The sequence below is a fragment of the Balaenoptera acutorostrata genome, chromosome 2 (genome assembly GCF_949987535.1).
Source record: "Balaenoptera acutorostrata chromosome 2, mBalAcu1.1, whole genome shotgun sequence".
NCBI lineage: Eukaryota > Metazoa > Chordata > Mammalia > Artiodactyla > Balaenopteridae > Balaenoptera > Balaenoptera acutorostrata.
The window spans coordinates 148,260,131-148,278,117 of record NC_080065.1 but is presented as its reverse complement, the minus strand read 5'-3'; the positions used below and the strand labels follow the sequence as shown (position 1 = coordinate 148,278,117).

The window sequence follows — 17,987 nt, the reverse complement described above, 5'->3', positions numbered from 1 at the left end:
TTCTCATCTTATACAAATTAAGACAGGGGACTAGAGAATTACTGAATTTGATTAAGAAACCCCTCTCCTGTACTTTCCCCAAATTTAGCATTTAGCAGGGGTGGAGCGACTATTTGTGTCTCTAGGAATATCCCCAGGAAATAAATAATGACCCTGTGGTAGTAACAGAAACAAAAACAACATGTAAGAGAAGTTTACTATGTGCCATGTACTATGTATTATGTCAATTGCTACTCAAAGGTAGCTTTTGAAGAATTATTATCTTCCTTTTTTTATATGAAGATACTAAGGATGAATGCAGTCAATAAATTTACTGAGGGCCATCAAGTAGTAAATGTCAAGGGTAGAAATATGAATCCTGGTCAAATGTGGCTCCGTAGCTTATGCTCGTAAGGACTACACAATTCTGTAGGATTTGTTGGGTTTTTTTGTTTTGGTCACCAGCCATATATGCTGAACTTAGAGTGAGGTACTATGGAAAAGATTCTTCTTTTTTCCTTTTTTTAAAATTAATTAATTAATTAATTTATATTTTTTTGGCTGTGTTGGGTCTTCATTGCTGAGCGCGGGCTTTCTCTAGTTGCGGCGAGCGGGGGCTCCTCTTCGTTGCGGTGTGCAGGCTTCTCATTGTGGTGGCTTGTCTTTGTTGCATAGCACAGGCTCTAGGCATGCATGCTTCCGCAGTTGCGGCACGTGGGCTCTGTAGTTGTAGCTCACGGGCTCTAGAGCACAGGCTCAGTAGTTGTGGCTCACGGGCTTAGTTGCTCCGCGGCATGTGGGATCTTCTCGGACCAGGGCTCGAACCCGTGTCCCCTGCATTGGCAGGCGGATTCTTAACCACTGTGCCACCAGGGAAGTACCTTTTTTCCTTTTTTAAGAGAAGATAAATTTCAGGGAAAAGGAGATGCAGTTTTTATTATTTAATTAAACAGTAATTATGGAACATCTATTGGAAGCAAGACACTTCTCTAAAAGCCTGGAGTATAACAGTGGAAGAAACAGCATCTCTGCTCTCATTAATCCTGGATTCTAGCTGAATAAGACAGAAAATAAAAAATGAAAATAATAAATCAGTAAGCTACATAATAAAAAATTTTCTACTTAATTACTGAAGACTAAGGAAAGGTAAAACACAGAAGAGAATAAGTGGAATTGTGAGTACAGGGTTGAGGGACGATTGCAGTATCACACTGAGTAATCAGTGTAGGCACTGAGAAGGCAATATTTGAGCAAAGATTTGAAGAAGGTGAATTAACTAGTGGATATCAGGAAGAAATGAACTGCATGGGGAATGTAATATTAAATATACTTTCCCCATTTTTATCACAACTGATGTCCCAGAACTGAGAAAAATAAGTGAGAAGTGTTATATTCTCATTTAACACAAATGTGGTAGGCTGCCAAGAAGAGGCAGAACTTGCTAGAGAAGGCCAAAAACCAGTCCTGGGTTCTTTTTCCTTCACCCACTTTGGGGCCGTAAAATAGAAGTTTAAGGATTCAATAAGAGAGCAGTTCTTGCGGAAAAAGTTTATTGGCCTAAGTGTAGAAAGAACTGTGCAGTTTCATATCCCCTCCTCACAGGGATACATTTTCCACCTCTACCTCAAGGCAACTGAAAAACAAAGTCAAGAAACCCACTCATTGATGTCTACCATTTAGGGGAGACTAACGGGGGTAACTGCTATCTCTACCCAAAGCAGAAAACTTGCATATCTGCTTCTTAATGCTGTTTGAACACAGGGTAGAGAGAGAATTCTTAGCAAAATCTGGCCTGTGATCACTATAATTTAAGCAGTCCAAATGACTAATGTAGCCTGATTTTTTCCTGAAAAAGTCTAAAGGTGATAGGCTGGTTTGAACAATCCCAACAGTGAATCTGAGTGAGAAAAAGACCTTCACTTTCTGAAGCTGACAAGCAATTTTCCTGAGTTTGTTTTTCATTCATTCATTCCTGCTGAGCTAAATGGATGCCAGATAAACAGTCATGCTGAAATCATCTTGAAAATACTGTCTATTTGGCAAGAAAATGCTAGTAGAAAGTCAGGGTAGACGCATCTTTGGAGTGGAGCTGAGGGCCTGTCATAAAACATCAAGCCCCCATACTGCATGACCCATGTCAGGGAAGAGAGCAATTCTAAAGGTCCCCAGGAGGAGGAAGGAGGAAGAGGGTTAGCTCCATAGAATCCATCCAACCCCCCAGGAAAGAATGACTAAGCATGTAGGCATTTTTCACCCAGAAAGTACAATAAGATCTTTCCGCAAAGGTAACTGTCCTTCCTCCCTCCACTCTAATCTGGAAAAAGCCAAAAGCAGCATAATAAAAAGAGAAGAGGAGCCTAACCAAAAAATGAAGAAATAGTGTCAGGCAGGCAGCAGAAATCTTAGGTCAGGGCTGATCAGAGAAGAGAAAATAATTTAAAGTGAGTGAGAGTTTGAAGGATCAATTTAGATGAGACTTTAATACCTGAAAATGAGATCATTATAAACTCTAAAATGAAAGGAAAATTCATTGCTTTTACGTTAGGTATTGTCCAGGTGTGGGGAAGAGAGATTCAATAGATGACGTTTAAAGAGAATCATAATTTCTAGACCATAACTATCTAAATCCAGCATGTTCAATAAATCAGTTACTGGAAAATTCAGGCATATTTTAAGTATCATTTCATAATAGAAGGCATACAATTAAAGATTTTTAAATTAATAATAACATTTAAACATGGCTGTATTTCTGTTATCATTCACTTTCCACATTTTAGGGGTGAACATTACATACTACAATATACCAATATCAATTAAATGTCTCACAGATATAAAACAAATGGTGGTTATAGGGTTAAGGGACTTCCCAAAGATAATTTAGTTTATAAATTATACCATACACAAAAATAAACTCCAAATGGATTAAAGACCTAAATGTAAGACCAGATACTATAAAACTATTAGAGGAAAACATAGGCAGAACACTCTGACATAAATTGCAGCAATATCTTTTTCGATCCATCTCCTAGAGTAATGAAAATAAAAACAAAAATAAACAAATGGGACCTAATTAAACTCAAAAACTTTTGCACAGCAAAGGAAACCACAAACAAAATGAAAAGACAACCTACAGAATGGGAGAAAATATTTGCTAATGATGTGACCGACAAGGGACTAATCTCTAAAATATACAAACAGCTCATGCCACTCAAAATCAAAAAAACAAACAACACAATAAAAAAAGTGGGCAGAAGACCTAAATAGACATTTCTCCAAAGAAGTCATACAGATGGCCAAGAGGCACATGAAAAATTCTCAACATCGCCAATTATTAGAGAAATGCAAATCAAAACTATCAATATAATGAGAGATCACCTCACACCGGTCAGAATGGCCATCATCAAAAAGTCAACACACAATAAATGATCTAGAAGGTGTGGAGAAAAGGGAAGCTTCCTACACTGTTGGTTGGAATGTAAATTGGTGCAGCCACTATGGAGAACGGTACAGAGGTTCCTAAAAACTAAAAACAGAACTACCTTATGATCTAGCAATCCCACTCTTGGGCATATATCTTGAAAAAACATGGTTTGAAAGAATATGTGCACCCCAGTGTTCATTGCAGCACTGTTTACAATATCCAAGACATGGAAGCAACTTAAACGTCCATTGACAGATGAAGACGATGTGGTACACATATACAATGGAATATTACTCAGCCATTAAAAAGAATGAAATAATGTTATTTATAGCAACATAGATGGACCTGGAGATTATCATACTAAGCAAAGTAAATCAGAGAGAGAAAGACAAACACCATATGCTATCACTTATATGCAGAATCTAAACAAAAATGATACAAATGAACTTATTTACAAAACAGAAACAGACTCACAGACTTCAAAAACAAAGTTATGGCTACCAGAGGGGGAAAGGTGGGTGGAGGGATAGATAGGGAGTTTGGGATTGACACATACACACTGCTATATTTAAAATAGATAACCAACAAGGACCTACTGCATGGCACAGGGAACTCTGCTCAATATTCTATAATAACCTAAACGGGAAAAGAATTTGAAGAAGAATAGATACTTATATATGTATAACTAAATCACTTTGCTGTACACCTAAAACTAACACAACATTGTTAATCAATGATACTCCAATATAAAATAAAATAAAAAGTAAAAAAATAAAATAAAATAATGAAAAATTTACCTGGATGTAGAATAAACTATGTGTCTAAATTTTTATAATTTCTAATAACTTGATTAATAAAGTATGGGTTTATGAAAGTTATGAAGTAATTATTTAAATAATTTAAGTAATTAATTTGTTGTGGAATTTAATGAAGAATAATCAATTTCAAATGTACACTTTTTTAAATTTCAAGAATTTTTTTCTGAAAATTATTAAGAATTAATTTTAAAATAAAGAATGCAGATTTTTCTTAATAAAGTTAAGTTAAAAGGAGGTAATTTAGTTAAATGATCATTTTTACCTGGAATCATTGAGATGTTGTTATTAACTTTAAAAATTATCACTTTAAATTTTCCCTCTAAGAAATACTAAGGAAAACTACTTTTCTATTAAAAACAGGAAATATCTGAATACTACCTCAGATTTAAAGTATCTTGCTTGTTCTTTCTTTTGGAATAATTTAAGAAGAATATATATTTACTCAATCTCTTTAATATAATGGGAAAAGTATTCTTCTATGAGATTAAAAAGGGCATTATCCAAAGTTGCAGATTTGTGTGTATGTGTATGAGTATAGGACACCTTGCTTTTAGAATGATGATTATTTGAAAGGAACTAAATACACACTTGCTAATTCTAAGAATAAGATGAAGGGGGATACTGGAAGACAATAGGTAAAATAGATTTTTTAAAAAACAGGTGATAATTTATTAACATATAATTACTAGCATCTATTCTCTTGCTGAAAGATTAGAATTTATCAATATTGAAAAGTCACTGCGGGAGTTCCCTGGTAGCCTAACAGTTAGGATTCCAGGCTTTCACTGCCGTGGCCCGGGTTCAATCCCTGGTCGGGGAACTGAGATCCCACAAGGTGCTGGGTCTCCTTCTGTACACATTTTTATAGGTCATACACAGTGCATTTTGCATGAAATTCTAAAATCCCCAAAATATTCACTGTATTTTTCTTATCGTATTATATCCAAGTCTGAAATTAACTGACGTTCACAACTGGTATTTATATTTAAGATGGTCATGTATTTTTTCCCCCTGTTTGATTGTAGTTGACTATTTATACTGGATTGACAAAGAATCAGAGAAGATGTCTCAGTTGGAGGTGGTGGTAGGAAAACAGATCTAGTTTTATGCATATATAACTTGAAGACCTACTGGATGGGGGCGAGTGGAGCAAAAGCCCATCAACTGGCCATTGATTAGTAAATTTAGTTTGTGTTAAAATAATGTCATAAATGATGTGTTACTTTATTTAATTATCCTTAATATAGTTCTTGTCTATTACATAGTTTTTTAAATAGTAAAGAAAAATAGTTTTCAGAACATTAAAATTTTCACCACTTTTCTTCCCCGAAAATACCATTCACTTTTCAAGTGACAACCTCTTCAACCGAGGGCAAAAAATCCAGCAAAGACTATTATAGCCAAGAAAAGAATGTTGAAATATTAAAACTGACCAATTAGATGATTGTAGATCAGTTTCAGCTAGTTTGTGGATCTCACTCAGTTTCTCTAGCCTATGCTTTCATCAAGTTAGAAAGCTGATATATTCTCTCATAGCACCGTATGACTTTGCTGTGTAGCATTTACCTGAGTTAAAACTTAAAAATTATTTGCATATCGGTTTGATCATTGCCTGCCACCCCGTGAGATTGCAAACTCCATGATGGCGGACATCAAGACTTTTGCCCCATAATTATATACCCAGTTCCTAGAACAGATCTGGCTGCAATACTATTCCTTTACTGAATTAAGAATTAATTCATTTCTACAGTTTATATCTAGAGTTTTTTCCCTCACTTATTGTATTTCAAATGTGTTTTCAAAAGCAGTTTATATAAAGGGACTGTTAACCTGCACAAAAGAACATAAATAAGAGTAAGTCATTTATTTCTTCCTACCAAGATAATATTGAAAAGTTATATTCAGTTTGTTTTGGCCATTTTATTTAAATATGCCTAAATAAATTACAGAACTTGATATTTATCTGTCTCACCACATAGACTTTGGTTCTACTACTATACTTGAGTTCATGGCAGGGTTTCAATTATTACAAAGGACCTTTGCTTAAAAAGCATTCTTTATTTTCCTCACTATTATGTTATTTGGTATTCAGATGGTTTTCTTTATGAATGGGTGGAGAATGTAATATCAGCGCTACTTACTTAGCATTTACATGGTACTTTATCTATAGAGTTCCATAATGATTTTTATAATAATATAGAATTATTACCATATTTTGCCCTCTTATTTCATAATACAGTGGGGATTAATATGATTTTGAGTTAAATTTTATTTTTACCCTAAGCCACGAATGTATAACTTAAAAGGAGGTTTTTATTTCCTTTTAAAAGATGTGTATTCTCTAGAATATGGAAGAAATGAATAGCAAATAACTTTCCCAGAAAAGCAAACTGGAGAAGCCTTTTACACCTCAAAACAATCCAAGTATTTTCTTACTTTTACAAAGAAAAAGGGTGACTATTGTTGAGTGGTGTGGTGTATTGCACTAGGAATGTGGCTGGGTAAGTCTTAACCCTTGCTCTACAACCAACATTCAAGAAGACTTGGACGAGTCCCATAACTGCTCCATATCTCATTTTTAACAGCTATCAGAAAGGTAAAATGTTATGTTCCTCATCTAACTTACAAAGCTATAGAGAGAATAAAAGTGTGCATGAAAACATTCTCAGGAAAAAAAAAATAAAGCCCTAATTTCTAGAAAGTGTAACTTTTTATTCCTCTAGAAATTAAAACTTAAGCACTTTGATATTAAGTTTTCACATGCCACAGTGAATCAAGCTGTTGTTCGTTTGACTGAGGTGATTAAAAATGTCAACTTTAAATATCTACATATTGAAGATAGAGATATCCAGATATTGAAACAGTAACATTATTTCTACTTTAATATTCAGTATGGTTGCCTCAATATAGAATTTCTGTAGGAAAACTATGGGACAACATTGAGCAAATTATCCTATAAATTTTCTCAGTGGAGGACAAAGTCTCTTCTTTGAAAATGGGATGACAAGCAGTAGTTAAATTTCTGGGTAATGACTGAATTGCAGATTAAACTATGCTTTATTTACACATAACCATCAAGAAAATATACTTTCTTAATGTATTTTTCCCCAGGGACTAAATAATATCATTTAACATGTTATTAAACTCATAAAACAACTGAAGAGTGGATTATTTCTAAGCATATCTGTTTAGAGCTTTCAATCAAAATTGTGAGGTAAATTTAAAAATGGAGTGACTGATGGGACTGAGGACCTCAAACCACACTACTATGTAGATTCAACATTTTAATTTATTCAGTGGGCTGATTGGATGTAAGGTCTCTGTTCTAACTTCTATTATATGAAGGTGAAATCAGATAACTATAAAAACTAAAATTGATTGGTATCTTAATAATCTAGTCTAGTTACTATACTTATGAGCAAACAGTACTGATGAAATGAAACTGATCAAAAAATTCAGAAGGAATAAAACAAAACAGAAAACACAAAATAAAATTCAGAAGATCATTAGTGACACATCTAAAATATAATCAGTTATCATTATTTTGTATGTATATATACATTTTACAATATTTTTTCAGAGAACAACTCCAAATCATATTTTATTTATACAGAAAAAGTGTATTTAGCAAAACATACACTGAGATCAGAGTGGCTATGGCCCAAGAGACAAGGCAGGGAGGTGAAAGGCCTTCTGAGATCCTGCTATGGGACAAGGGGTCTGGGGCAAAGTGGTGAAAAGTACTGGGTTAGTGCTGAGTTGGGGGGGGAGGGGCGCTACAGAAGGGAGAAAGCTCCAGTTGCATCAACACTGTTGGCAGGTCATGCGTGGAACTCACAGTGACTCGCTGCAAACTATGGCGAGGACGGGACGGGGTGGGGGGGGCGCGGGTCGATTAGCGCTGCTGACTGGAGTGAGAACCATGTCCCGGTTCCTGGAAAGCACCCACCAAGGGACCCAGGAAGGAACCCCAGGATGGTAGGAAGTATATATAAATGTATACACCTATCATTATAGAACTCTATTTCTATCCACATACATAATTATCATTATTTGATGTTACTTCTAATTATCTGTTGCCTTTAAACAAGTCATTTTAATCTCTCTGTAATATTGGTTTCCAAGTCTGTCGAATGTGGTTGACAACAACTATGTTGCAGATTTTAGTAAAAATTGTGTGTGTGTATATATACATGTTATGTATAATATAATTATATTTTATGCGTTTAAAATATATAACTTTTGTATATGTTAATTAAAATCTATTATATTTTAATATTTATATATTTTAAAATTTTGATTCAGTGTATGTATATACATGACACAAATAGATTGGAAAATCTGAAAATATTCTATTGTGACTATCTGGTTTCTGACTTTGAAGATGTCACACGGATCTCTTATAACCCAGTAGCAGAGGATGAATTCTTTCTTTCACATTTACCCGAATAGGTAATGTGCCCATCCCAAATGAAATCCTGAATTTTTTAATTGTTCTGATACCTGGGTGGTCAAACAATTCCTGAACTGTACTAATTATAACTTTTTACCAATCTTCTGTGATCACTGAACTCAGCAGAAGTACTTTGGATGACCATGTAGGGGAGGAAAAATAATTTTCCTTCTACTCTTCTAGGTTCTTGGTTGAGACATCCTTGTAATAAAAAGATTCACGAGAGGAAAAAAAAAACCAAACAGAAAAGTAATAACATGTATGTTTCCTGTATACATGGGAGATACTCAGAAAGCTAAGTCCTTCAAATGGCCCAAGCCATCATCTTAAATACCATCTCCAGCTAAAGACAAAAGAAGGTGTTGGGAGTAGGGGAAGCCAGTTATGGGAGGTTATCAAGTAAAGCACAGTCAACAAGGTGATGGTTGTTAGGCAGATTTAAGTCCCTGCCTTCATCATTGGTAAGTTTCTAGGTATTTAGCCAAACTCTTTTTTCTGGTACAGGGAGGGAGACACCCTTAAAAATGGAGATTTCCATTATAAATGTGAATGCCTCTTAGGGTAACTTCCACTCAGTTTTAAGCTTCACCTGTATCTGCTGTTTCTTAAAAATAATCAGCCTTAAATAATCCTTATGCCAAAGAGGCATATTTTCGGTTGGCAAATTCTGCTCCCCTTCAACAAGTATATGTCATTCCAATAAAGCCTACTTGTACTTAAGCTGTGGAAAGTCTGTCTTGGAATGACTACGAAGTTATGACGGTGAGAAGTAGCCACAATCTTAGTCAAATAATATTTACAACAAAGATAAAGCCTCTAAAGTCAGTCTTAACATTCTTCCAATTTGAGCAGAAATACTTGATATGAAGCAAATTTTAAAATGTGGAGAACAGAGACCTCTATCACTAAATATTCTGTAATTCAATCATTTTGAGATTAGGTATTCTAAACTGAGTCTAGGATATCAGAGACACTGATGTAACAAATTTAAATTAAAAGCTAATTTTTAAATTCCTGCCTACAATCCAGATATTTTGTCTAGAGGGTAGTGGGCAGCTGGATCCTGGGAAACACTGGGTGATAAATATTTTTCTTTTTTTTTCCAGATAGATGTTTGCCTCAGGGCAGACTATTTGAAATGTTATATCTATAAGCAATTAAATATGCTGAGGAAGTGATTTCATTTCTCTTTTTCTAATAAAACCAAGTGGAGAATTTGGAAGGATAGTAAATAACAAGCTTGTATGGTTCAAGAATCATACAAGTTTAACAAGTTTCCCAGACCATTTCTATGATAGCATTGTATATAAGATATGTGGCAGTTCAGATAGTTTTGAGTTTCAGAAATTAACTATCTCACATATAAGAAGAGATATTAGCTATTAACATCCTCACTCCAATGCTTCATATTCCTCTTTGTTTTACTTTTGTAGAGACACAATCTAATGAATTTAGTCATTTTAATGAGAGAGAAAAATATTCTTTGGAGTTATGTAAATGAAAAGTCATTTAAATGTTTCTTTTTTTTTCTTAATTTCCCTTCAAGTTTCTAGGTAGTTCTACTACCACTGTTTACCCAAAAAGCCTTTTTCAAACTGCTCCCAGAATCCCACATTTTTCTAGTCACTTGTCTTTCTTCAAGACCAGCTTCAGAGATCAAAGCTCCTATTTTCATCCAGCTCTATTCAGCCATTCAAATGGCTTTTTTTTTTTTTAATGGGATTGCAGCAAACTGAAACTCTGATCACATTCTCTGCACCAAACTGCAATGACTCCATTCTCTGTTATTACTGAGAAAATGTGAATATCCTCCTATTGGAGAGTTTACATGACACATAACTCCCATTATTTAGAGCTGTTTAAAAAGCTCATCTAAGCTACTATGATAAGAATTGAAAATTAAAATGTATCACTAAGTATTACTTTTTACATGATAGTTGGAAAAGAAAAGGTGGGACTGTTGCAATAAGAAGATATCTTAAATATGATAGCATTAGGAAAAATAATAAAATTGCACATTTTAGGTTAAAATAAGACCATTGGAGTAAAATATATAAAAATATTCTCATCTATTCATTTATAAAGTTGTTTACTAAGATGGATGTAAGTGTGTAAGAAGGAAAGACATATTTCCCTATGTCTTGACTAGATTTTAATCCACAGGTTTCATAAATGGTAAGAACATGAGAATGATATTTTCTATCAACAAGCAACTATAAATTCTCTAATGTCTGAAACAAATTAAGAGTTACATACAACATTAAATAGTAAAATATGTGTGCAAATTTTAATTAAAAGCACTGTTTTTCCAGTATTCCACTAAAATGTATTACACATAAACCATTTCCAGTAAAAAGCCTTCTTCTGAGAAAACGACTTAATCTTACACTCCTAAAGAAAATATATTCTATTTTTATAGTAAAGGAGGAAGGTATGAAAAGTGCTGGTAGAATTAAGCAGGCCCCTCTCTCTGCTTGGAAACTCCAAAGACTCCAAAGAGAGACTTTCACTTCTTGTTTTGCTTGGGTCTCTTTTTTACTGAAATCTGTACTTCCCATTACCTACTCTAGAGAATGGAGGACCAGTGAAGTTAACTAGAAATTTCCAATAAAATAAAATAATCTTTTAACCCCCATCCCTTTTATCTCCCTTTGCTACAACTACTACATAAGAGTGTCAACTCCCAGGAAAACCTTAGGGCAATGGCTTGATTTCTTCTATAGCTAGTTTTTCTTTCTTTCTTTTTGAGCAGATTTGGGGTAATATTTTTAGAGCTTTATTTCAAAGTGACAGTATAGAAGAGTGCAAGTAATATAAGTACAATGGACCTCTGGAAATCCTGATGGTACATGTTGGGCAGGGGGGTTGTTTTGGTGGGTGGATAGATGATGAACTATATGTGAAGGGATAGTTCTTTGATACCTTTGGCGCAAGGAAGTTCAAAAAAATTTAGGTGCAAAACACTTAGCAACACACACCTGCTCAGGATTTTGGGAAATCCATCGCCCCCTTTCCCATCTTTTCTATTCAGTGCAACAAGGCTCTAAGACATTAATGCATAACTTCACAATTTTGGCATCACATTCACCTGGCTCAGCATATTTTTCAACACTGCAAAGCCAACTCTTTTCCAGACATATATCCCTCCATGCACTGATTAACTACATTCTCTACCCCATGCCCAGCAATGCCCCTCCTATCTCAAGGAGGGGTTAGGGATAATCAGAGCAGGGTCCCCAGAAGTCACTAGTGCTCCTTGGCTCCATCGGCCTTCTCTCTATACTATAACGATGTCCTGTGTAGATGTAAAGTTGTCCCGTGGGGTTAGACAAGCCTCATTCCGTTTGGCCCCGGCAGGACTGCTGTCCCTGGTGCTGAACCCTGTTAGCCCACCAGGGAGTCTGCTGCCAAGTCCATGGGGCTGGATAGAAAACCTGGCTGGCTGATCTTAAAAATGCCCAGGTGCAGGAGCAAGCAATACTTTGGATACAGGAACAGAACCCATCCACACACACACACACACACACACACACACACAAACAAACACACATGTCTCCCGGGTGTGCGCCAGCACCCCATTTGCAGTTTTCTCCTCCAGACCCGCACCCAAACGCCTCCAACATGGCCTCAAATGCCGGCACGTATCATCAGCACAGCCCACCTAGACATCAGATTGCAGTCCTATCAAAATGCTACTCCCCAAACACAAAGTCTTTATGACGTTAGCTCTTCCATTCTAAAACAAATAAAGAAAATCCAATAAATTAATAAATAAATGAAAGTGACCTCTCTCTCTCCTCCCTCCTTTTTCCCGCCCCAAATATTCACATTCCCCTAAATTACAAAGCCCCAAATCCTACAAGAGTCTTTTAAATCTGGCTGGTCTCCCGAGCTCCTCTGTCCCCACCCCTTCCCCCAACCTCTCTGAAACAAAACGACGCCGAAAAGGGCATATCTTACCCCGGGTAGAGCGATAGCAGGAGCAGAATCCACACCGTCATTTTCTGTGAAAATACAGGAGTCGAGTAGACTGAGCTTCCTGTGCTCCATATATTTGTCGAACTCATCGCTTTTTTTTTTTTTCCTCCCCTGCCTCTAGCCTCTAGGTTGCAGAAGAATCCCTCCCCTTTGTATTATTATTATGCTTATGAACTGATGGTGGCTCCCCCCACCTGCCTCTAGTAGGTCCCGTCACTGGGGAGCTGTATTGCTAGCAGCTTCGGGAATTAATATTCAGGGGGCAGAAATAAGATCAGCACAAACGCTTGCAGATACCATCAAAGCGTCAGCTCAGGGAGCAGCTTCCAAGTCCCGGGGAATAATATAATTGAGGCAGGGGGAGGGTACAGGGAGAGACGCACAGGAGACAAATAAGGGAAAGGGAAATGCACGCACACTCGTACACACACTCATGCCCCCACGCTCACACATACTCCGCCAGGTCCATCAATTGAGGTTTGTTTATTTGTTTGATTTGTTTTGATTTTTCTTTTAGAGGGCAGCAGGTGTGTGTGTGTGTGTGTCTGTGTGTGTGTATGTGTGTGTTTAAAAGAAATACTCGAGCCTCTGCGTGATTTAACTATCACGCAGATTAACTATGAGGTCAAAGTGGAAGCAATGCGCGCTGCTGCAGCAGGAATTAACACATGCGTGGTGTCTTTCCAGCGCCTTTTAACCCTTTACTGCACACAAAAGTATGCAAGGACGGGCTTTCATGGGCACAAGAAGTGCTTTGGGAAGACCATATACTATATCACCAACGACAGAAGGTTTCTCTCTTCAGATCTGCCAAGAATCCTTATTTAAAATCATGCAATATTAGAAATCATGGTTACATTGTAGACAGAGGGGGAGCAGGCGGTGGGGGAGGATTGGCTGTTTCTCTGTTAACCATCCCGTAAGAAAACAGATTTGGTGAATTTTCAATTTTAATGAAGGGAGAACACATTGATAGAATTGCAAAGCAAGAAGAATCCACGATCCCCAGTATTCACTCCTTTCTCCGCTCTCCATCTGCAGTGAAAATGTACAAATACAAACTTCTTGAAGGTTGAAGAAAATAAATGCGTGAGAATAGCTGCCTGAGTAAAGTCTATAGACCACAAAATAGGGGGCTGCTCTTTGAAAGGAGGGTGAACAAAGGGGAAGGTCAAGAGGACATTAACAATTTAAAGGGATTTCTGTTTGCTCTGTGGGATTTGACTTTTGTTATTGTTGCTCTGCTTGGTGACAATTCTGTAAATTTCTGGGGTGGATGAGTGGTGTTAGCATGCTGCCTTCTTGCCTAGAATGTTACCATGGATACTGATACATGGGAGATATCCCTTTATGCCAACCTAGCTCATCCACGGCAGAGGAAATCCCATTCACTCATCATGGAGAAGAAAGTGGAGGAGTGTTTCAAGGTTCCTGCAAAATTGAGACCACAGCAAAGATGTTCATGTAGAAGTACAAGTGAAGAGGACCGATCAGACCCCTTCCTGGAACACAGCAGGGAGTCATTTCAAAACCAGTGCCTTTTCTACAAGAAAGTCTTCCAGGTAGGGAACTTGAGTAAGGAGTCCAGGAGGCATAGAAATAGAACATGGGATGAGTAGGTGCACACTTCATCTACAATCCTAAAATATACTTAAGGAAAGCAGAGAGAAGTACTGGTGGCTTCCTTGAGGCTGAGGAGACACATTCTGAAGCAAAAAAGCCCTAACAGACACGCCTGGAAACCTGCATGCCTTTAGAACTTAGGCAGTTATTTTATGGCGTTTGAACAAAATCCAGTTAAAACAACAACAGCATTCACGTGCAGTAGCCAACTGACTTCTTTTTTTGGTGATTAAATTAGAGGCAGAACAAATGCAAATCTGTTTTTTTTTGCAATTTTCTTATTCCTTACTGCACTGTGAGGAATTTTGGCCTTCCTTATATTTATAATTTTTTTTTTTTTTTTTTTTTTACAGAAAGAGCCTAGGCTGTTAATAGGTGTATACTGTTGTGCTTTCAGTAAAGACATTCTCTCATATTTTTGTAAGCCAACGCTTACATGTTCCCATGCCTACAGAAACCAAGCAAGTGAGATAAGTGAAAGAAAAGGGCTAGTTGTGAAACAGTAAAGCGGTGGAAACCATGCACACTGGGGTGGCCATACCCCATCTGAATGGAGTTGCCACTGCTCTGTTCCAGGCAGTTGCCAGAGGAAATGGGAATACAACTGTGAGAAATGTCCTAATTTTTAAAATACAAAGGAGGCCAAACCCAACATATGTGCAAGGCCACTAGGTTGCAAATAAAAACTGATGTGACAATTCTGCCTTCTACCAAATACAACATTTCCAGTTTTCCAATGTAAGTTTTTTTCCCCCTTGAGTTTAGTGATAAGCGTACTGAAGCTGTGAGAGTGAATGCTATCACGTTCACAAAGTAGTGATTCAAATTCTGGTTCCTTATTGGTATCATAATGATCCCTGTAAATTACAATCTATTTCAATAATGGAATACCTCTAAGCAGATTAAGAGAATCCATAGAGGAAATTTTACTGTTTATAGTATCTGGGTACAATTTTAACTGTGCTATTCCTGGCTAGTAAGTTTCAGTTTTCCTTTGCGGAGCTTTTCTATCTGGCGGCTGCTCTCTGAAAAAAAAGTATTTTAATAAATTTTCTAAGATTTTTGCCACACATGTATTCACTAGTATTTGTAAGACACTTCATCTAGTAATTTCTTTTGGAATCACATTTTAGCTATATTTAATCTTGCCCATTTTTAAGAAGATATGTTGTGATACATATTTAAATTACCATGATTTGATAAATGTGATGTTCATATTTTCATTGCAAACAATATATGTGTATATATGCCTACATTTTATACTAATATTTTTAAATTATTAAAACGTAGAAAGATAAAAACTACCACCTGCAACCTCTTATTCAAACAAGCCATTGTCAGTATATTGGAGAATTGTTTGGCAGGTTAATTTTCTCTGAAGTTTACTTTTACTTTGATATTATATTATTATTATTACTATTACTATTATTATAATTACTACACACAGAAGTGAATTATAAGGTCAAAATTTGAATCAATTTGGTTGTTGACACCAAATCTCTTATCACTTGCAGAATTAAAATAACTTAGGTTAATGATGAAGTAGACTAACCATCCTGCAGATAACATTTATAACTGGTGGACAAAACATTAAATAAACAACTGTGTAAAGTACTAGGAAGTTACCAAAAGCAGGCTGAAAGTGGTGAAGATTTGACCATAAAAAGAGGAAACGGAATTGGATGAGATCTAGGATTATGAGGTTTTTCCCTGAGGACACTTAAAAAATGATCAAGTTCTCTTTATTTGCCTGGAACTTCCCTGGTTTTAGCTTGGAAAGTCCCCTATCCCAGGAAAACCCTCAATTGCAGAGGTACAGGATGGTTACAATTATCAGAAGGCAACAATCTTACTGATTTGAGGTTTCAGAGGAGAGTTGGAGCTGCCAGAGGAGCTCAAATTAAGGGGAGGGGGGAGGAATCATAGAAACAAAGTAACAACAGAAAGGTAAGACTCCAGATCTACATGCAGACTTTGTTTAGAATATTTGTTTTTGAATGGAAAGAGCAGAAAGGCACCAAGAAGACTGCAAGAAAGCAAAAACTGAAAGACTGAAAAAGTTGAGCCAGTATTTCAGCTGCCATTCCCTGTAGGAGATACTGAGTTTGGAGTTTTAAGGATTTGTTCTAAGCCAAAGGACAAAACTGAAACTAACCTGAAAACAGTAAAAAACTAATCTTACACAACATTAAAGTGATTTGTCAGTAACTTAACTCCGGGACTTCCCTGGTGGCACAGTGGTTAAGAATCTGCCTGCCAATACAGGGGACACAGGTTCAAGCCCTGGTCTGGGAAGATCCCACATGCCACGGAGCAACTAAGCCTGTGAGCCACAGCTACTGAGCCTGCACTCTAGACCCCGCGAGCCACAACTACTGAAGCCCCAGTGCCTAGAGCCTGTGCTCCACAACAAGAGAAGCCACTGCAATGAGAAGCCTGTGCACCACAACGAAGAGTAGCCCCACTTGCCGCAACTAGAGGAAGACCGTGCACAGCAACGAAAACCCAACGCAGCTAAAAATAAGAAGAAATAAAAGAAATAAATTTTTTTAAAAAATTTAACTCCTAGTAGAACAAAAATCAATATTCTTCAGAGGAGTATTATAATCAGAATGTTGGTAATATATAAAACATCTGATAACATGGTAAATAAAAAAAAAAGTCATAAGACATAAAGTACAAAACAGTGAGACATATTTTTTTAAAAATTGCATTTAGTACAAACCAACCAAACCTGAGATGCAATGAGCAAATAAGGACATTCAATCAATTATTTTAAGTAGTTCAAGGACTTAAAACAAAACATGGCTATGATGCTTATATGGTCAATGAGTGTACAGTAGGGACTCTCAGAAGAGAAATGGAAACTATTTTTTAAAATAAAGCAAAATAGAAAATTCTAGAACTGAAATTTATAATGCCTAAAAGAAAAAAAATCATGCATGTTTTAATATCAGATTGGCAATTGAAGAATAACAGTAGAAGAAATGATTGGTAAACTTGAAAACACATCAACAAAAATTATCCAATATGAAAACCACATAGAAAAATATTGAAAAAAACTGAACTACTGGAAACTGTGAGACAATATCAAGCCTCCTGATAAAGTAGTATAGAAGAAGAAAGAGAGAATAAACATAAACATACTTAAAGTAATATTGGCCAAAAAACTTTCCCATAGTTTGTGAAAATATTCCATATAGATCCAAGAAGCTTAGTAGACTGCAAGCAGGGTAAACACAATGAAAACTATACCTGGGAACTTCATAGTCACACACCTAAAATCTAAAGATTAAATGAAAATTTTGAAAGTAGCAAGAGAAAAATGAAACATTACAATTGCTAGAGGTTAATATTACAATGATGGCTGACTGATCAAAAACAACTGAGGTCAGGAAACAGTGGATGATATCTTTAAAGTGCTGAAAATAAACTATACATAGAATTGTATATCCAGTAAATAGGTCCATCAGGCATGAAAGGAAAAAAAAAGACATTTTCAAATAAAGGAAGGCTGAGAGAATTTGTCACCAGCAGAGATGAGATGAAAATAATGCTAAGGTAAATTCTTCAGGCTGAGGAAAGTGATGGCAGATGGGAACCCAGATCAATGGCAAGAGCCCTGAAAATGGGTAACATGTGAGGAAACTATATAGTTTTATGTATATTTCTTTTAAGCGACACCTGACTTTTTAATGCAAAAATTATAACACTG

At 36.2% G+C, this 17,987-nt stretch overlaps 1 protein-coding gene across 2 annotated transcripts in view; it reads right to left on the bottom strand.

The window, feature by feature from the left end:
- The window catches only part of GABRG2 (gamma-aminobutyric acid type A receptor subunit gamma2), a 133,494-nt gene extending 120,368 nt beyond the window's left edge, over positions 1 to 13,126 (bottom strand). The window contains exon 1 of one of the 2 annotated variants that reach the window (XM_007171412.3): positions 12,632 to 13,126. In XM_007171412.3, the coding sequence (XP_007171474.1) occupies positions 12,632 to 12,738 (107 nt within the window). In that variant the 5' untranslated portion in view covers positions 12,739 to 13,126. The remainder of the gene's footprint in view (positions 1 to 12,631) is intronic. The other variant, XM_007171411.3, reaches the window with a different exon arrangement.
- Positions 13,127 to 17,987: the final 4,861 nt, after the last annotated feature.